The following is a 22052-nucleotide window of genomic DNA, read 5'->3' on the forward strand; positions in this document are numbered from 1 at the left end:
TTAATGCAAATTTACAGTAAATGGAGACCACTTTGTTTACTGGAAAGAACCCTGATCAGGGAACGAGGAGTCCCAGTTCTGCCACTGATTAACCGTGTAACCCTAGATATGTCTGTAATTTAACCACTCATGTTCTTCTCTATGAAATATAGGGAAGATAATTCCTGTCTCCAGCTTAACTTACAGGGATGCTGTGAAGAGGAAGGTGGCTGTGTGGATGGGGTAATTTGAAGTCTTCAGGAGAAAGGTGGTGCTATATCAATGCAAGGTAGTATGATTCAAACTTGTTACAGACCCAAGTTTGAGATGGAAAGTAGTAAATCAATAAGTCCTGAAGTTCCAGTGAGTGTTGAAATATTGCATTTGTTCATGTTGGATGCTAGGTTTGAGAAACAAAAAATATTTTTGGCTCTGAAGTCTTTATCCGGTAGAGTGTGTGTGTGTGTGTGTGTGTGTGAATGTGAGGGGGGGAGGAAGAAGAAGAGAAGGAGAGGGAAAGATTAGGGAGAGGGAAGGGCAGAGGGAGTGGGAGAGTGTGAGTGGAAGAGAGATGAGAGAGAGAAAAAGAGAGAGAGAGAGAGAGAGAGAGAGAGAGAGAGAGAGAGAGAGAGAGAACTTAGAGTAATAGATGCTACTAAATAGAGCATTTGTATATTGAGCTGTTTGCTAACAATACTGTTTGATAACAATCTGCAGGCAATGGATAAATAGAGGTAAAGGATAGTTTTGTTTGACTGTCATGAAGCAAACTTATGTTGAAGCTGATCCTGTGGTTTCACTAATCTGAAAACAGCAATCCCCTCTTTACTGGCATTTCAGTGCTGCTAAGTTTATAGGGTTTTTATTTCACTAGTCAACACAAAGATGATAACTCCCTATGGAGGTCTGTTGCGAATGATATGTTCGTTAACCTTCCCACCGAGAACGTCTAAAATATACAAGTTTGTTGAGTCCTCTTTCTTAAAAGCCATATTTATATGGGACAAAATCTGTTTGGATTCAAAAAATCCCTTCTAGATAAAAATTTGCAATTTTAATTTAGTCTCTTTTTTGTGCATTATACTAGAAATAAGAGGATATTGAATAAACTTAAATGTTCAGTATTAATTTTCAATGGCTTGCTATTTTCATAAACTCATTGTATGGTATCTTGTTTAGTCTACAGAATGGAAATGAAATCACAATATGATAGTTTATTAACTGATGAAATAATGGAATCAGAAGCTCAAGGAGGTAAATAATGCTTCTCTTTCATTCTATTTCTTTTTCAAATTCAATTTTATTTTGTTTTCAGTTCCAAATTCTCTCCCTTTTATTTTCTCCTCCCCCACTCATTGAGAAGGCAAGAAAAATTAAACCTTTTATGAATATATTTCATTATATTTCTTGATCAATGCTAAAAAGATAGTGATTGGAAGTACATAACTTTTATCTTTGGAATGCTTACTAAGTCACTTAACCCCAATTGCCTTCCCTTCTTCCCTCCAAAAAAAAGACAAAGAACAAGCATTTATTAAGCACCAGCCACTGTCAATCAGCTGAGGCTGGGGTGGGGGACTGAGGTGGGAAGAGGAGACAGGTGGCAGGGAGGAATAAGCATTTATATAGTGCCTACTATGTACCAAGTGTTTTATAAATGTTATTTCATTTTATCCTCAACAACCCTGAGAGGTAGGCATTATTAGTATCTCTACTTTACAGTTGAGGAAACTGAGGCCCACAGAGTGTCACGGTGTCCAGTGTTACACAGCTAGTAAGTATCTGAGGCCAGTTTTAAACTTAGGTCTTCCTGACCCCAGGCCCAGTGGTCTATCTACTGAGCCACCAAGCTCTATATAATGCTCGATAAACATTTACTAAGTGTCTACTGCCTGTGCTAAGCACTGGGAATGTATTGTGCTGGTGTTGGGGACCCAAATGCACAGAATGAGACAAGCATTATTCTCAAGGACCTTACATTCTGTCTGGGGAAGCAATAAGTACATATGTATATAGAATATATACATGATATACATATGTACTCATATACGTATACATATCTAACACACATATATACATACGTAAGTATTCAGATTAAATATAAAGAGAATAAATACAAATAAATATGATGTAGGGAGGGAGGCAGGGCACTATCAGTTGGGGGGATCAAGGAAGTATATAGAAGAAAGTGCTTGAGCTGTATTTTGAAGGAAGAGAAGGGGTCTCTGAGGCCAAGATGAGGCAGGAATGCTTTCAAAGCATGGGAGAGGGCCAGGGCAAAGTCATGGAGGCAAGAGTTGGAGTCTTGTGTGTAAGGAACAAAGAGAAATATTGTTTGTATCACAGAGTTCCAAACCTGGGAGACTATAAGAACTGTGGTGTCTTTGACCGAAATTAGGAAAGTTTGGAAGAGGGATGGGTTTGGGAGGAGAGATAAAGAGTTCTCTTTTGGATATGAGTTTGAGGTGTCTCTAGGACATCCAGTTGCAAACATCTAATAAGCACCTGGTGATAGGAGGCTGGAGCTTGGGGGGTAGGGAGGAACTGGGGCTGGATGTGTGGGTCTATGAATCATCTTCGTAGAGATAAGTAAACCTATGGTAGATGATCAAGTCTCCGAGAGAGAGTATAGAGAGATTAGAGGGCCCAGGGCAGAGCCTTAGGGAATATCCATAGTTAGAGAATATGATATAGAATGATATGATGGTAATACAGCAAAGGATCCTGAGAAGAAATGGCCAAATAGTTACGAGAAGAAGCAAGAAATAGTAGTATTACGAAAACCCAGTTAAGAGAGATTATCCAGTAGAAGATGATCAAACAGTATCAAAAGCAGCAGGGAGGTCAAGAGGGATGAGACTGAGAAGAGACCATAAGATTTAGCAATCAAGAGATAATTGATAACTTTGGAGAGAGCAATCTCAGTTGAGTTGGAAGCCAGAATGCAAAGGGCCTTTTAGCATATCTATCATATGTCTAGCATTACTACAATCATTTTTAGATTTAATGCTTGCTTAGTGTCCATTTCCATAGCGTCAGTGATACTGATATCATATACATATACCTTATATGGTATACTTGAAGAACAAACTGTAAAAAAATAGTAAATATAAATATATTTAACTACAATATATGAGATATAATAATATATATTTAACATATTAAGTGTAGGACTTGAATATTTTGTTATTTTAAGTAATCAAAAGTCTTTCTGGATTGGAGGCCTAAACAATAGGTTCATGCTTATAAATTATAAGAGTAAGTTAAGTTTTAATAAAAGATTGAGACTAAATTATCATGTATAGAAAATGTTTATGTAAAAATGCACATATATGTTAAAAGTCAGCATGAAAATAAACTTACGTATATTCAAACATCTAAAAATTATTCATTCGGTAAAAAGGTCCCTATTATGGGGTCTCACCTCCTCCTCAGCTCCACTAAATCTCAGAAACTAAGGGACAAATAACAGAGGCAATGTGGTGTTAATATATGAAACTAAGTGTGAAAGTAGGTCAATGCCCTATTATCCCTGTATAAAATGAGAAAAAATTTCCCTGGTTGAGTTGGGAGGGGAGCTTGGAATTGGCTATATGAAGATTACGCATGCTTATGATGGACTCTGTGTGTATTTGTAGGAAAGCATGCTCTAGGTCTTTTTTGGCGGGGGGTGGGGACAGAGTATTTTTCCATGCCATATTAGTAATTGCCTTTTTTTGGTCTTAATTGTATCTACTGGTTGACTATCAAAGACAAGCTCACCATTGTGGGGCTCATGAACTAGAATTTTAGGAGTCTAGACCTACTTTTGATACCCTGGTTAGTAATTATCCTCCAGGGGACAGAACCCACCAGTGTGAATGTGAATGGGAAGGAATAGCCTTAGAAATTGAGTGAGTAGCTCCACAAATATGTTTCTATATTATATATGTGCATTACATAACAAATACAGTAAATATGTATTTAGTAGATGAGAGGCTCTGTGACCATGGCCAAACAGTAACAACCACCTCCATCTAAACAACGCTTACTATATGCCAGGCACTGCGCTAAGCACTTTTATAATTATCTCATTTGATTGTCACAATAACTCTGGAAAATAGATGATATTATTATCCCTATTTTACAGATGAGGAAACTGAGGCAAATAGAAGTTAAGTGACTTGCTCAGGGTCACACAGTTAGTAAATATCTGAGGCTGAATTTGAACTCAGGTCTTCCTGACTCCAGGCCTGGTGTTCTTAGTGCTCTAGGCTATAAACTTCTAAATTGAAGAGCAGTTGTAGAAATACATTGATTGAGAGGATTTTCTGTCTAGGAGTTCCCTATACCAGTAAAATCATATATCCAGACCCCTTCACCCCCACCCCACCTCCAGTCAGTTTAGACTGATTTATGGCAAGTAGGTAATATGTCCATGTAATGGAAAATAGACTTGATTCTGGATTCAGAGACTGCAGTTCAAACTCTACTTCACCTGTGTGACATTGAACAAATCATATAACCTCCTTGGGCCTCAGTTTCCTCATTGGTAAAGTGAGGGAGGCGGACTAGATGGCCTGATGTCCTTTTCAGCTCTAGATCTGGGTTCTTGTGATCTTAACGATTTGCCTTCCAGAAGCAGTGAGAATTTTAATTTTGAATTCTGTTCCCAGCTCTATGTCTTTGGAATTGATCCCATGTTTGGTGAAGATCTCAACTGTGACTGCATGGAAACACATAATATTGCTATGCCCACACAATCATCAGCATCTTGAGATTAAAAGGGCAACCACACAAATATTGATGAAACACTGCTGTGATTGACATGAGTGTACAGAGCAGTCATAGCAGCCATTTCTCTATATCATTAATGGGGATGATTAGTTTGAATGAATTACTCTTCTCCCCATACATTATATGGAATGCTTCTAGGAACTGAAACTGTTTTCTTTTCCTTCTTTGGTCTATCTTTCACATCTAGTAGATCTGCCTTGGCCAGGAGGTCTTCCTCTGGCCAGGTCAGCTGGCTAAATGTTCAATGTTGACCTGCCTGGGTTATTTGAATGTGATTTGGGGTGCCCTGTTGGAAACTTCCAACAACTTCAGGAAATCTCCCATCAAACTTGCTTGAATTACTCCACATTTCTGTGGATATCATGAATATCACTGAATTGTAAACATCATTTTCTTAGTCATTAATGGCAGTTAAGGAGAACTGTGTACACAGCACTTTGGAAACTTACAAAGGAAACAATGTAAGTTTGGGACAGGGAATCCAATATGGATAAAGATTTTTTTTAAAAAATCGCTTATGTATATGTAGCAAGTATAACTATAAAAAGGCATATAAATATCGTACCAAGAGAGTTTGAGTTTTTTAGAAATTAAGTTTATTTTTTTCAATGAACAAAAATCTATTCTCTCCCTCCTTACCTCTCTAACTATTGGAAAATAAAGAAAAAACACCTCACAACAAATTTGCATAGTCCACAAATTCCTACATCATTCATCTCCATATACATATATATGTATATGTATATCTATATATGTCTATATGTCTGCCCCCTTAGTCAATCTTTCTATCCGGGTAGGTGGGTAACATGTTTGATTGAATCCTCTTTTGGAATCATGATTAGTCATTGTACTAATTAGAGTTTTTAAGTCTTTCAAAGTTATTTGTCTTTATCATGTTTTTGTTGATGTATGAATTGTTTTCCTGGTTCACTTCACTCTGCATCAGTTCGTACAAACATCACCAAATATCCTTGAAACTCTCCTTTTCATAATTTTTTTTTGGAGGGGAGAAGGCAGGGTAATTGGGGTTAAGTGACTTGCCCAAGATCACACAGCTAGTAAGTGTGTCAAGTGCCTAAGGTCAGATTTGAACTCAGGTACTCCTGACTTCAGGGCCGGTGCTCTACTCACTGCGCCACCTAGCTGCCCCTTCATAATTTCTTATAGAGCAATAATCGTATTCCATTTAACCATCCTCCAGTTAATGGGCGTCCATCCATAATTGCAGTTAGAGTGATTGCAACCAGGTAAAGTTAGTTTGGAAAGGCTTCTACTTAGAGGAACATGAAGTACTTATAAGTACTAAAGCACAGTTGGCCTTTCCTGCCCTAGCTCTGTTACATTCAATATCTTATTCTTGGACAGGGATCAGCAAACTTTTTAGCACCATGTGCCACCAGGACTCATGTTTCATTCTCACTTAAAGCAACCCATGAGCCATGTGACCTTACAAAATACTTCACATATCAAAGACGTGCCCCATGCTGGATGCTATGCACTTTCTTTTAAAAATTAATTTTTTTTAATTAACTAAAATCTGTTTTATCTCCTGTGCACCTCAAACCAAAACCTGCATTACAAACCTGTATAATATGCAAAGTCAAGCAAAACTAATTGGTATTGTATATTTTCTGAGCTCTCACTTTCTGGCACCATATTGATCGATTGTTGTCTATGTTCCTTGCTGCATTAATTTTCATTGATGACCACTTCAAGTCCCCCATACCCACTATATCTTGACAATATTCAGTGACCTCTAGATGGCATATCTGATATGGTAGTATGATGAAGCCACCTATGTTGTCTATCTGAATAGACCATCACTGCATCTAATATATACCCATCATGGGTAATCTGGGGAGTTTCACTGCTTCCATGCCTTTGAATACCTATAGCTAACTTACAGACAGGATTCAGAATAAGTTTCTTCTCAGGGGTATCACATGAAAAAGAATAAACTGTAAAAAGACCATTTTGTGACATTTCAAGAATCTCGAGTTTGTATTGACTTGTAAACATTTCTAAAGTTGGAATAGTTTAGGGGTCTACCTGGAATCTATAGAAGATGAAATTTATGTAATGATTTTTCATTTTTAGAAGGAGGAGAAAGTTGACTTGAGCAACTTTCAATTTAATCAGAATTCATTTCATTTCAACAAGCATTTATTAAGCTCCTACTAGCTCTCAGCAAAGTGATAACCTGGCCATGTGGATAGAGAGGTGGCCTTGGTGTAAAGAAGACTTTGGTTCAAAGCCTGCCTTTTACAATACTGACTGTATGTCCTTGGGCAATAACTTCCCAATATTTAAGGTAATTTTCTAAGGCTATTTTCTAAGGTTTATAGAGCATTTTCTGATCTGCATTGGTAGAGGGAGCTTCCCCACTAGGCTTCCCCTACACTAAAAAACTCGTATGTCTCCCTTGTTCCATCTTTCTTCTTCCTTCATCTTCCCCCAGACTCCCTCCTCACCTTCCCCAATGTGTCAGTCACTGTGTTAAGTGCTGGTGATGCAAAGACAGAAACAAAATAAAACTTTACTGATATGGAAGGACATCCTTCACAATTAAGGGATGGTAAGATAAATTCTGTGAGCCAAGTCACTATATTGCATATACTTACTGAGTAAATCTGTTCATTTAAAAGGAACATTTAAAATATATTGAAAAGTAACAGATCCCTCTCCTTGGAGGGAGATGTTTACTTTAATAGCTTGTTCCAAGGTGAGATTCTAAGAAACGTAAGGTAAATTGTAGCAATGTGAATTAAAAGTAAGTTTTAAAAAAATGTTATTTGAAAAAAACTAACTGTCTAATATAGTTGATACTCAAGTTTTAACTAATCTCTATCTTCCTATTTGGGCAACAGGGTGGCATAGTAGACAGAGTACCAGGCCTGGAGTCAGGAAGACTCATCTTTATGAGTTCAAATCTGGCCTCAGACACTTATTAGCTGTGTGACCCTAGGAAAGTCACTTAATCCTGTTTGCTTCAGTTTCTTCTCTACAAGCTGTTCCTAAAGTCTGGACACAGAGGCAATTGACAGCCATGTGGAGCTATTATATCGAGTTCACGTGAATCTTGCAAAGCTCATCAACTTTTGCATCACAAATGATGGAAATCATATTGAAGATGTTATTTGTAAATATTCCAAGTAAATAAAAATTTCATTCATTTCATTTCTTGAAAATCGGCATTTTTGCCTATGTGTCCAGACTTTAGGAATACCCTGTATAAAATGCTCTGGAGAAGGAAATGGCCAACCACTCCAGTATCTTTCCCAAGGAAACACCAAGTGGGGTTGCAAAGAGTTGGACACAACTGAACAACAACAACATCTTTCTATTTTTTTTGACATTTATGGCCTTGCAATATTAGATGTAACATTACCTTCTATGCACTTGTAAAAGATAGTGTCATTTGGTCAGTCAGTCAGTCAAGAAGCTTTTGTTAAGCGCCCACTACATTCCAAGCATAGTGCTTTGGTTTTTGTTAGATTAGAACAGTAGTTACTAAGTAGTTCATGAAGCTGACCAGAACTAAGCACAGACAATATTCGTGAAATAACTTCAGGAATTGTTTGGGAAAGAAGGGCCTGAGTCTTTGACATGACTAAGGAATTCAGGGTTTTATCTTTCAGGTTGGCCGTGATCTTAAATGCTGACTTTTTATCTCTAGGCGTTTGCAAGAGGCACATGACATTCATCCTCAAATAGATGTCCCCACTGACTGACAGCTTCTTTCATCACCTAGAGGGGTTTCACTTTGAATTTTGCACAGACCCAGATTTCCCTGAGAGTCTCCAAATGGAAGCTTGAATTCACTTGTGATGGCCTTTCAAGACTTGTTTAAATGTATATCAGACAGAGAATTGAGGTAAAGTACTGAGGCGTTTCTGTGAACTGAGCCTTCTGTAAGTCCATGTTTTTGTTGGCCTATAATAGAAATAAGAAGCAGTAGACAGGGCCCCCATACGTGAAGACTTGCTGAAACCAAACAAAGGAAGTGAGTTCAGTATAGAACACTCTTTAATTTTCCACTCAAGAAAATCATCTTCATAATGTGGTAAAACCTGCTAATTTTCACTTCATGCACAAACCCCCTCTAATTCTCAGGAAAACAGGAGCACCTGGGAGTCTTTCCTCACCTCTTGGAAAAGATTTAATAGCAGAGAGCTGGCATAAAATCTCAGGTTTCTAAGACTTCATTACATTAATAAAATGTGCTATCACAAATAATTAATGTAATGTGTTAACCAAAGAAATCCATGAAGTACACGTTGTAATGCAGTGATCTCGATTATCTGCTCTTTCCAGAACACCGATGTTAGTGGAGGATTTATTTTTTGGGATGATAACATGATATTTCAGATTGCAAGCAGCATCTTTTGCTTAGATTCCAGAAATCAGGATGATTCTAGTCTGGAGGATAGTGTGATGCAGCTGAGCTAACAGATGCAGGGTGGAAGCTAGATTTGCAATCCTAGCTTACTTATTTCCAGAGGCCTAACCACAGGTAACAAAAGGAGATCCTTGGTAGAAAAGTAATTTTTTTCTCAAAAAATTAGAATAGAATTCCATTCATTTAATACCATTTGTTGTCAAAAGAAAATATTTGTATCCAAATTGAAAGCAGAAGACAAACTAATTCATGAAAATGTCATTTGTTTTTGCCAGAGTGCCCAACATGATCATTCACATTTCAGGGTATATGCTTTTCATGCTGCTTTGGGAGGATAAAGTTCAACTTCTCATTTGTGGATTATTTTTTAAATCCTGAATTTTTAGAAATTCTCAGTCCTTAGAATTGTCTGTTTTTGGCTTCAGTTGGGACCAAAGGATGTGAACGAAAATGCTGCCCTTATAAGAAATGAAAGCAAAGGAACCTTAAAAATCTCACTGTGACAGAATAAAGGAAAATAAAGGCTTAAAACTTTCATTCAGAAAAGAGAAAAAGAGCTTTGTCATTTTCTAATCCCATAAGTAATTCCAAGACACATTGTAGTAAAGAACTAAAGACCAATCCACTTTGGTCTCATGCTGTTAACAGGCTAATTATTTTTATAAGGATGGCTTCTTATGGGATGTCTATAGTATTCATGATAGCATTTAAATGCAAAAAGGAACATGAATATGAACCATTGTCAATTAAGTTTTATTCAACTTGCCTATAGCTTATGAATTCTAAGTATTATAATGTTTTTCATATAAAACATAACTTGTCCCTCCTGGTTATAAAAGTTATTCTGAATCACTCTATATGGTAAGCAGATTTGGCCCACTGATGGGTGTATATCCTGTATCTTGTTCTGGGAAATACAAATATATTGATCCTAAATTTTGTATTATGTAGCTTATTAATATATTGCATCCACATGGAAATGTCCCCATTCATTTCCCCATTTTCCCCATTGAGGCAAAGGAGCACAATATGGCCATGCTTGGAAAGAAATTATTAGTTATATTTATTAAAAGAGGTTTAAGGTGAAAACAGTGGAAGATTTTGCCATCATCTCCACAGCTATCAGGATAGCTGCATTGCTTTGTCCAACCAGCCCTTATAGGAAAGTGCATTGGCAGTGACGTGAGGTTATCTTGGCAAATGCTTATTGGCAAGCTTTTTATATCAAAGACTCAGAACCTATGCTGCACTTGGGATTTAGTGTGCTCTAACTTCTATTAGTGCCTGAAACCTTAGGTGACATGTCAAAACATCGCTACTATCTGGAAGGAGTGTGCACAGGGCCCCATGAGGACAAGTTCAGATGAAGGTCAAGAAAGCAATTAAAGTTCTCTCTTTTTCCCTAAAGAACTGGAAGAGCAGACGATGCCAAAAATATCTTAGCAAAGACAAGTGAATATGGCGAAATGAAAGCTAAAGGTCAGATAAGGCACATCAGAGATGTTACCTGATGCCTGCCAGAGCTGCTTCCTGAATGTGGTTTCAGCCAGTTGTACAGGAGAAAATGTAGTGAAATTTAATGGAAGAGTTGGCTGTTGCTAAAGCATATCATTTTGTTATGGAATCATCTCCTTTGGGTAGATGCTTCTATGGTCTGTGAATGATGGTGGTGTTTGGTGTGTGGTGATGGTGGGGTTTCCACGGGAAACTATTGGCTCTCTTGACTTTTACAACAGTACTGTATTAGGTTTACAAGAGGTTGGACAATTAACCAACTTGGCAGGAAGTGCGTGCTAGGGCTCTGGCCTCAGGAAAGGTCATACCAATAATAGCTGCCCATTTCCCCCTGCCTTCTACTTCTCTCAGAAACAAAAGACCCACTTTTTAATATCAGTGCTCTCCTGGCGATATTGTATAGCTGCAAGTCTTGGAATGCCACAGTCTATGGAGAATGGAAGTTAAGTTACCCAAAGGGTAATGGAGGCATGAACAGTGAAAATGATTCATGTTGGGTCCTTTCTTTACCTGCAACTTATAGTCTTAGAGAATTACCTAGATCACTGAGAAGTTAAATGACTTGACCAGGGTCACACAGCCAATATGTATCAGAGTCAGACTTCAAGGTCATCAATGTACTCCCCATACCATGTTGCTTCTCCGAATACAGACATGTCCAAAGAATGAATGAATGAATGAAGGGAGCATTTTGTTTGCCATGCACTGGACATTGTGCTACATAATGGGGGTACAAAAACTAGGAAGCAAGACTGTCTCTAACCTCAAGGAGGTCATTCTAATGGAGGAGCAGTGATGAAGGAGGAGTGTTTTTGTCAGAAGTCAAAGTGAACGGTGATTGGAAAAATAGGGTAATTGATTGACATGCTTATTCTAGAAAGGTACTTGATTGGACTGTTGATTTCAGAGCTGAGGTTGAAAAGTCGGGTGATTTGGGTTGGAAGAGAAGGGGACACAGATGACTGGAAGTGGTGTGGTGGGTCTGGATCTGGGCAACAGAAGGTGAATGTGTACCAGGCAGAAGCTGGAGGTTCCCAAGGTGGGAGCTTATGTTTCAGGTCAGAGATGGAAACCAAAGTACTAAATGTCATGGTGTGGATGTGGCCTTTTCAATTGATATCTTTTAACACAACCTTTATTTCCAAATATAACTCTCCGCTGCCCCTATGCAAAGAGCCATTCCTTATGACAAAAAAGCAAAAAAATTGTAAAACTGACCAATATATCAATCAAGCCTTACAGATATACAATATTATATATCCAGAATATCTCACTTCTGTAAAGAAGGAAGAAAGGTGAATTTCCTTATCTCTTTTTTGGTGGGATATTTGGGTTTTTTTTTGGGGGGGGTGGAGCAAACTTAGTCATTATAGGTACATAGGATTTAATTTTGGCTATTTGTGGTCTATTTACATTGTTTTAGTCATTTGGGTACTTTTTTGGTTCTTATTCATTGCATTAGTTCACATGTCTTTACATGCTTCTGTCTTTATATATGTATTCTTCATAGTCATCTAGAATACAGTAATATTCCATTATCCTCATATACCACATTTATTTTACTATACTCCAATCAGAATATATCTAATTCTTTGCCACCACCAAAAGGTGTGCGTAGGATCTTTCTTCTTGTGCTTGACCTTGCACCTAGCAGTGGCATTTCTGGGCTAAAGGGTATAGACATTTCAGTTATTTTCTTAGCACAATTCCAAATTGATTTCTATAATTGTTGAGCTAATTCACAACCCCCATAGTGTATCAAATTTGCCAGTCTTTAGCTTTTTCAACTGTGACTATTTCTATGTTTTATAATCTTTGCCAATCGGCTGGATGTGAGGTGAAACCTCAGAGTTGTTTTGGTGTACATTTCTCTAATTTTTTATGATTTGGAGCAATCTTTCATATGATTATTAATAGTTTCTATTTTTCCTTTTGAGATTTGTTCATTTCCCTTTATCTTTTGAGCATATCTTAGATTTCAGACCCTCTTTAAAGATATTTGATGCAAGTTGATGCTGTCGATGCTTTCTTTTCTCACCCTTGCTGCAAGTTTTTCAATTGCAGGAAAACAATTTCTTTTAATCGTTTCTAATTGCTTGCTCTCACCCATTGGAAACCTTCAAGTCTACAGGTTGGATCATCACATGTTGGGTATTTTATAGTGACAGTTCCTTTTGTATGTCTTAGAGTTAGTAGCTACCAAAATCCCTTCTAACTAAAAATTCTATGTTTCTGTCCTTCTTGTCTTCTAAATTCTGTACTCTGTTGTTTCTTGAAATTCTGCACTAGGAGCTCTGATATATGATCTAATTATGTTTCTTGCCATCTTTTTAAGTTTCTTTTCTCTTTTGTGCCATTCCAGAGTTTCTTGTTGTTCCTTCATGACATCAGAGGAGTCTGAAGAGTTCTTCTATTGGCTAAAGTTTCTTTTACAGCATGATGCTTTAATACTTGTTCATTGTATTCTGACCTGTGTTTCAGTTTTTACTCATTCTTTCTTCTGTCTTTATTAACATCTCTGTTGCTTTAACTGCTTGTGAGAAAGGTTTTTACTCAGTTTTTCTCACTAGAACTTTAGTTTTCCGGTCTAGATCTTGCAGTCCTACTCATCTATCTCTGGCTTCTCTCCTCATTCTTTGGTTCCTTCTCTTCTACTAGGGGTACACAAGCCCCAGGGGCTGGGCATCCTCAGATTCCTTAAACAGGGGTTGTGGGGACCTGGCCAGCATCCCTGCCCAAAGTAAATTCTTGGGGTAGATGACTGGTCTGGTGAGGGTTCCAGTCCCCTTTCTTTTAGGCACAGAAGGTCTTTCTTCATGCATTCCATGTTGCTTGCACTTCATGTCTTCTTTAGGTTGGAGAGGTTCATGGAAAACAAATATTCCATCAGTTTGCTGGTCATAGGACCTGACTGCTTCTATTTGAGTGCCAGCATGGGCAGCTACATGGTACAATGGATAGAGTGCCAGTCTTGGAGTTAGGAAGACTTTATGAGTTCAAATCCAGCCACAGACCCTTACTAGATCTGTGACTCAGGGCAAGTGCCTCAGCTTCCTCCTCCGTAAAATGAACTGGAGAAGGAAATGGCAGATCACTCTAGTATCTCTGTCAAGAAAACCCCAAATGGAATCATGGAGATATGGACATGACTGAAATGACTGAACAATAACAACGATGGTATCCTGGAAAGAAATATTGGATTCCAGGATAGACGATGTGTTTAAATTCTGGTTCTGCTATTTACTACCTGTCTGATTCTGTGTGAAATCACTGACCCTCTCTGGTCATCAGTTTCCTAATCTGTAAAGTGAGGGGGTTGGACTAGAAAGGGTTCTTATTCTTTTTTTTTTTTTTTGGTGTCATGGACCCTTTGGCTAGTCTGGTGAAGTCTATAGACCCCTTCTCAGAATGATGTTTTTAAATAATTGAAGGAAGTGCTAAATTTCAGTTAGAGGTTAGTGAAAATAAAGATGCAATTCTAAAGCAGTAAATCAAAATTTATGACCTCGGAGAGGGTCATGGACATGCCTGAGTGGTTCAGAATCATGAAGTATTAGGAATTTTCTAGGTAGAAGGCAGAGGAAGTATAACATTTATTGAGACTCCAGAGGATCAGATTCAAGGACCAATGCCCCTAATTTGATATTGTAGCAATAGTATTCCAAAACCGATAAGCCCACCTCACTGTAGTAACAAGGAAATTATAACAAAAGATTATAGCAAGGAACCAATCTATAGTGTAGCTTCCCCTTGATGCTAGGGCCTTCCAATGAAAGATCACTCATGAATCCTAACTCTGCTCAGCACTCTCTTTTGCAGCTCTGCTGACTCCTCGATCTCTGCAACTCTCCCTTGTTCAGCACTCCCGGCTCTGCACTCTCTCCATGCTGGCTCTCTGCTTCTGAATCCTGGCTGCTCTCCGCTCGGCTGCTCCCAGTTCTGGGCTCTCTTTTTATACAGTCCTAGACTAGAACTCAGGGCACATACCACTGACTCTGGTATTAGCAACTCCCCTTAGGGACCTGAGGGCTTCATGCCCACATCGGTTTAGCACCTAGTAAATAGGGGCTTTAGGCCTACTAACAAACAAATATATAATCAGGTTTTCCCACCTAAAACCACCCGAACCCTATTGAATGGATGGGGAAGATCTTTGATCAGATTAACACTACAAATTCTTTTCCCCATCTAACTCATTCACCCTCTTCCAGGCCACCCCAATCTATCCATAGATTCTTTAGTGCTTAAGACCCCAGGGCTAGAAGATCTCTAAGGTTTTTTTTCCAACTCTAAATCAATGATCTATCTCTTTAGAATCAGTATCATTCTTCCTAGCTCCAGTCCCACACGTCCAACCGCACACTGGACATTTTTGCGTTTATGTCCTTCTGAACTTCTTTGTCTCTACAAATCACATGACATAATAAATTCTGCCTTGTATTATAGATATTCATATACATATCTGCTTGTTGTTGTTAGTCATTTCAGTTGTGTCTGAATCTTTGTGACCCCATTCGGGGTTTTATTTTTGGCAAAGATACTGAACTGGTTTGGCATTTTCTTCTCCAGATCATTTTATAGACGAGGAAACTGAAGTAAATAGGGTTAAGTGACTTAGGGTAACATAGATATTAAGTGTTTGATGTCAAATTGGAACTCAGGTCTTCCTGACTCCAGGCTCTATTTGCTGTCCCACCAAGCTGCACCAAATGTTATTCACTTCACAATTGTGATTATGACTGAGTCTGGCAGGGACATGTTTTTGGTTAGTGCTTCCTTTTCATGTCTGTCAAAACATATCCTATAGAGAACTAACTACTTTGCCTACTTATAGAATCTATTTATTCATACCATTTTATGACCAAAATGGTCATAGAAATCTGTAGAAGAAGCATACATAATACATGTACGAATACAGTCTCCAGTCATCATTAGTTACCACTTGAGGAAAATGACCCAATAAAAACCGAATGTTAATCATTGGGCCTAACATTCATGCCAGGGTGATTTTTCAAATTAAAGTGAGAAATTAGGAGAAATTATTCGGCCATGTCCCTAAGGGGAGCAGATTTAACACATCTGATTGAATTCTGTATGATACTTCGTAGCATATTCTCATGTGCTTACTCAGGGAAGATGACAATTTATTCCAGGTGAGTAGATTTCATTCTCAATGAGTGCTGAGATTATTCATTCTACTACTAGCATACCTTCATTGAAGGTTAGGAAAGTTGCAAGTGATTAATTTTTGTATGGATTGACAAGGCTGCACTAGTGATGGACAGTTTTGTCATCAGAATGACTCCATGACTTGCACGGTCCCTTTTAATAATCCATATTGTCACATAGATGAGTTCAAGTTTGGGGGGGGGTCAATGTTTATTGCATTTAAAAGTCAAGAAGGTAACTTTAGGTAAGATTATATTTATTATCTCTCTGTACTTTCTAATTTCCCATATAATTCCTAATCAGTCTATAAAATTATAAATATATTTCCTTTTTATGGAGCAAAAAAGAAGCTATATTTAATATGTATGTGTATATATGTATATATATATATACATATATATATATATATATGTATGTATTAGTTTGATAAAACTCTCTTTGTTTCTTGTCATTTTACTTCCAGGAGAAAATGGAGAAAATGAAGACAAACAGGTGGTTTCAGAGATCATGGCAAGATGTTTTTTTCCATCTCTGATAACAACCACTTCCTGGGAAGGTTTTCGTTTTGCTGGACATGAGATAAGAATTACAGAAGCCACTGATTGCTATGGTGCTGTTGTCTGGCCATCGGTATTATTTTCAATATTTAAATTATTTTCCAGGAAAGAGTTTCTTTTTTATGAATGTAATATTTTCTTTTTTCTCTATTGCATGTGAAAACAATTTTTTAACATTTTAAAAAATTTTCAACAATTCTCTTCTTTTTCCCTCCTGTCTTCTCTTCCTAAGATATAAACAATTTGATATAGGTTATACATTGATATAGGTAAAACATATTTCCACATTAGTCGTGTTGTGAAAGAAAACACAGACCAAAAAACCCTCCTACCAAAAAACCTGAAATATAACATGCTTCAATCTCTATCAGTTCAAAAAGAGAGCTTCTGGTTATGTAGTAGAACGTTTAGTGAAAGATAGTGAGTACAGCAGCAGAAACAACACTAAAGGATAGATACTACACAACTGGGAAATTGCTTTTATCAGTCCCATTTATGGTTTTTCAAGATTATTGGCTTTGGGTTGAAGATCTGGCAGAAAGCACTGTTTAAATACTTAGTTTTTCACGACTCCAGGTGCTTGGTAGAAAATTAAAATTCCTCTTTTCATACTAAAGTGGCTATGTTCATGTCAAATAACTAAAGATAAATTAATTCTCAGCCCTGACACTAATAATATTCTAAAAGAGCATCAGACCTTCAAGGAAATGATTTTGGGGACAATCACCAATCTGCCTCATTATGAAAATTCACCAGTAGTAACTCCTTATTCTCATCCTAAATAACCATTGTTTGTAGCCATTGCCCCCTTCCACTTTTGAGACCCAACTGGACCTAAATCACTAAACTTCAAGCTTTTAGAATATTCCATGTTTTTGTTCGTAGTTTTCTTTAAGGCGATTGTTTATTTCATTGGAATTTTTTTTTCTGTTGACATTCTTCTGATGTGTTGCATATATGTTGAGTAGAGAGTCTATGCAAAGTACATTTTCTAGGTCAATAAAAGGAGAAGTTTCATTTTCAGTTATGATTTGCTAGCACAATATTTCCTTTTTTCTCTCCCTCACAGGCTCTCGTTCTCTGTCACTTTCTGGAAACAAATTCAAAGCAGTATAATCTGGCTGACAAAAATGTAATTGAAATTGGGGCTGGGACAGGACTAGTCTCGATAGTGGCAAGTTTACTTGGTAAGCTGGGTACTTTTGATTGGCTGAAGTTAGGGGCTCTAATGAAAAATAGCATTAGTAGCCATCACCATCTGGCGAAATATATTGTGTACCTATTTTAGCTTTTCAAACTCTTTCAATAGACTTCATCAGGAAAATCTACCAACTTAAAAGTTAAGTATTAATGGCTCCTTCAGAATGTTTTGTGAAGGTATAGTTACATGCCATCTTGTGCTAAGTCACAGAAATCATAAACCAACAGTGAGTGGGCAGCACCCCCTAAAAAGTCTGAGCAGTACAATGATGGGAAGGAAATTAGAGACGGGTGTAACCTATATCTATTAATGATTCTAACGCAATATGACTGGTAGCCAGGTTCTCATGCCCTCCGCATAGCTGTGCGTTCCCTTTTGGGGAGTAAATTCCTTCTCCTTTCTGAAGGAACACCTGTTTCAATAGCCATGCAGATGGGTTGACAATGGAACTTATCTTCTCATAATTTGCTTCTATTTCTAGTTGTTTGTGGTTGTAATTGTTTCTTTTGTTCATTTTCACTCTTTTTTTTTCACCTGGCTGCATGTGCTATAGACATGCCTAAGTCTATTTCAATTTTTCTTGTAAAAAAATCCGTTCTGTTTGCCTTAAGTTAGCCTTATTCTTTTATGCATAGATATTGATCTGTCTTGATTTTGGAGTTCTTTGGAAGTACACACCTGGCACTAGAAAACCTTGAGAGGGCCCCCAGGTCTTAGCAATTTGTACTTTTCCAACCGTCTAAATGACATTCATGATCAACACCAAAGAATCTAGTGTGCGCTAACATTCTTGAGTTGAATCTCTACTTGGCATAGGTAGAAATAGTTGTGATAGCTAATGTTTACATAGCACATTAAAACTTACAAAGTGCTTTACATGTTATCTCTTTTAACCCACACAACAATTTTGTGAAGTAGCTGCTATAATGATCTCCATTCTACAGATGAGGAAAACTGCAGCTGAGAAAATTGAAGTGACTTGCCAAGGGTTATGCAGGTAGTAAGTGGTATTTTCAGTAAGTAGTAAGTAGTAGTAAGTTAAGTTATGCAGCTAGTAATTTGAACCTAGGTCTTCCTGACCTTATCAGCATTCTATCCACTCTGCCACCTAGCTGCCTGATGTTTGATTTAAGCCCATAAATCACTAACTTTTGAGATAAATTTAGTTAATTGAATGTCCATTCTTTTGACAAAATTGGTAGTGGAAAACAAGACATAGATCCCCTAAATGTGCTAGTTTGAAGTCATTTTGGTAAGGTTTGGTAGTCTTTACTTAGGTAGGTAATTGGCAAAGGATCTTCTCTGTTGTGACTGCTGGTTACCTCCCAATGACCATTTCCATAGAAGGGGAACTGCCACTTACTTTCAATACCATTTATTGATAAGATCCTTTCCCCCCAGCCTATAGTAGGCACATAGGGAAAGAACTTAGCTAAATAGTATTTATTTTTAGTCTATCTTTTAGTACTATGGAAGTCCTACATTTTGAAATGGCTACTTGAATATTTATTTGGTGAATGGTCTTTCACTTCAACATAGGTTGTTTGAATACTTGGGAGCTTGGGTCGTAATAGCTATTGGGTCAGTGTGGTCTTTCTGGATGTGTGTGGGTATGATTTTTGACTACTTTATCCCATACCGAAGGGGTGACTTTCATCATTGTTCCTTTGTGTTATAGGTGCTCGAGTGATTGCCACAGACCTGCCCAATTTACTTGGAAACCTTCAGTATAATGTTTCCCGAAATACCAAAATGAAATGCAAGCATCAGCCTCAGGTGAAGGAGTTATCTTGGGGGATGGCCTTAGAGAAGAATTTCCCCAGGTCTTCAAACCATTTTGACTATATCCTAGCCACAGATGTTGTATATGCCCACCCCTTCCTGGGTGAGCTCCTTATCACCTTTGACCACCTATGTAAAGACACTACCATTATCCTCTGGGTCATGAAATTTAGGTTAGATAAGGAAAATAAATTTGTGGATAGGTTTCAGGAGTTGTTTGACCTGGAGGAAATTTCTAATTTCCCTAGCTTGAACATTAAATTGTATAAAGCTATGAAGAAAAATGGTAGGAGAGTATGATACTCCCAGATAAAGATCTGAAAATACTGCCAACGTATACCCAGGTAGAGAAGGGAAGGAGGCAAAGGCCATTTGTCATTTACCTATAATCTGTGCCTTTACTTCATCTCCTTTCATTTGCTTCTACACACTCTGCAGTTTGGCTTCTGACCTCACCATTTAACTGAAATTGTTCTCTGCAAAGTTCCCAGTGAGCTCTTAATTGCCAAATCTAATGGTCTTTTCTCAATCCTGATCCCTGACTTCTCTGCAGCATTTGCCTCTATTGATCACTTTCTCCTGGGTACTTACTTCTCTAGATTTTTCTGATAGTGCTCTCTTTCCCTCCTCTGGCAGACCCCATATCTATTTGACTGTTTCTTCTCAGTCTCCTTTGCTACTTCTTCATCCATGTCATGCCCCACTAATCATGGATGTTCCCCCAAACTCTGTCCTGGGTTCCCTCCTTCTTTTTCTATATGCCAAGGGGTCTTAATCTAGGGCCCATGAAATTACTTTAAAACATATTGATAACTTTTTAATATGATTAGTTTCCTTTGTAATCCTATATATTTTATTTCATTTATTTAAAAAACATTATTCTGAGAAGTGGTCCATAAGTTTTACCAGACTGCCAAAGAGGTCCAATAATATGGAAAAAAGTTTATGACGTTCTTCTCTATGCTATCTCACTTTGTGATTTCACTGCAATAACCATATTTATTCAGAAGATTCCTGGCTTCCAGAAGGACACATGTCCTTCCAGATTTCCCTGGCTTCCTTAAGGACACAATTTAAATTTTACCCTTTTCAGGAGGTCTTTCCAGTGCCCCCCAGTTACTCATAGCCTCCCCTCTTGAACTGCCTTCATCTACTCTGTATATATCTTGTATGTGTCTAATTATTTACATGTGTCATCACTCATTACAATGGAAGCTCTTTGAGAACAGAAGCTATTTTTTGGGGGGTGAGTCTTACTTGGTATCTCCATTTCTGATCATTGTGCTTGGCACATAAAAACAAAACAAAACAAAACAAAACACTTGTTTGAATGTTTGTTGACTGCTTCTCTAATAGTATTTTATTGTTTCCCAAATATACATAAAGACAACTTTTGGCATTCATTTTTACAAGATTTTGAATTCCAAATTTTTCTCTCTTTCTCCCCTTCATCCTTCCTAAAATGGTAAGCAATTTGATGTAGCTTATAAATGTGCATTCACATAAAACATGTTTCCATAGTAGTCACAGTTGTGAAAGAAGAAACAGACCAAAAGAAAAAAAACATGAAAAAAATAAAGTGAAAAAGTATGCTTCGATCTGCATTCAGAGTCCATCAGTTCTTTGTCTGGATGTAAATAGCATTTTCCATCATGAATCGTTTGTAATTAATTGTCTTGGATCGTTGTGTTGCTGAGAAGAGCTAAGCCATTCATAGTTGATCATCACACAATGTTGCTGTTACTGTGTACAATTTTTTCCTGGTTCTGCTCATTTCACTTTGCATCAGTTTGTACAAGTCTCCTCAGGTTTTTCTGATATCTTCCTGTTCATCGTTTCTTATTGCACAATAGCATTCCACTATATTCATGTAACACAAGTTGTTCAGCCATTCCGCAATTAATAGGCATCCCCTCAATTTCCAACATTTTGCCATCACGAAAAGAGCTGCTATAAATATTTCTGTACATAGAGGTCCTTTTCCCTTTTTTATGATCTCTTTGGGATTCAGATCTAGTAGTTGTATTGCTGGATCAAAGGGTATGCATAATTTGATTACTCTTTTGGCATAGTTCCAAATTGTTCTCCAGAATGGTTGGATCAGTTCACAACTCCACAAACAGTGCATTAGTGTCACAATTTTCCCATATCCTTTCCAAAGTTTATCATTTTCCTTTGTTGTCCTATTAGTCTGATAGGTACCTCAGAGGTGGTCCCTCAGAGTTGTTTTAATTTGTATTTCTCTAATCAAGATGATTTAGAGCACTTCATATGACTATAGATATCTTTGATTTCTTCATCTGAAAACTGCCTGTTTACATCCTTTGACCATTTATAAACTGAGAGACCGCTTCTCTAAATGAAACTTATGAACATACAGCAGACTGTGGTAATGTCACAAGCAACCTGATGTTAAAACCTGAACTGAAATATCAAACTTGCATAATGTCACAGAACCCCTCAAAGAAGTAACAATTTTGTGAAGTATGTTGCTACTTATGGCCCTTTTCAAATGGTAAGGATTATCATCTGAAGCAAAGAGTTATATTATATAGCTCAGAAGATGGCTTCTCCTATGGAGGCAATTCTCCATAGTTCTTGGGTCTGGCAGTTAAAGAGAGCTTGCCTCATTTGAGCTATCTTCCTTACAGACTTCACTTAGCCTCTTTCTAGT

At 37.6% G+C, this 22052-nt stretch overlaps 1 protein-coding gene across 3 annotated transcripts; it reads left to right on the forward strand.

Moving 5' to 3' along the window:
• Positions 1-177: 177 nt before the first annotated feature.
• Positions 178-20981, forward strand: LOC118845761. 3 transcript variants are annotated; one of them, XM_036753783.1, is made up of 6 exons: positions 178-268; positions 1159-1233; positions 8432-8629; positions 16302-16468; positions 17465-17582; positions 19275-20929. In XM_036753783.1, the coding sequence occupies exons 4-6, from the start codon at positions 16346-16348 to the stop codon at positions 19676-19678; spliced, it is 645 nt and encodes a 214-aa protein (XP_036609678.1). In that variant the 5' UTR covers positions 178-268; positions 1159-1233; positions 8432-8629; positions 16302-16345; the 3' UTR covers positions 19679-20929. The 3 variants fall into 3 exon arrangements, with proteins under 3 accessions (XP_036609678.1, XP_036609680.1, XP_036609677.1); XM_036753785.1 differs by lacking the exon at positions 1159-1233; XM_036753782.1 differs by lacking the exons at positions 1159-1233; positions 8432-8629 and having other exon boundaries at positions 183-268; positions 19275-20981.
• Positions 20982-22052: the final 1071 nt, after the last annotated feature.

This window comes from Trichosurus vulpecula, chromosome 4 (genome assembly GCF_011100635.1).
Source record: "Trichosurus vulpecula isolate mTriVul1 chromosome 4, mTriVul1.pri, whole genome shotgun sequence".
Lineage (NCBI taxonomy): Eukaryota > Metazoa > Chordata > Mammalia > Diprotodontia > Phalangeridae > Trichosurus > Trichosurus vulpecula.

Excerpts from the sequence above, each read along its gene's own strand:
- LOC118845761 (XM_036753782.1), top strand. Across the intron at positions 16,469-17,464 it reads GTGCTGTTGTCTGGCCATCG|GCTCTCGTTCTCTGTCACTT; the intron begins GTATTATTTTCA and ends TCTCCCTCACAG. Across the intron at positions 17,583-19,274 it reads GATAGTGGCAAGTTTACTTG|GTGCTCGAGTGATTGCCACA; the intron begins GTAAGCTGGGTA and ends TTTGTGTTATAG.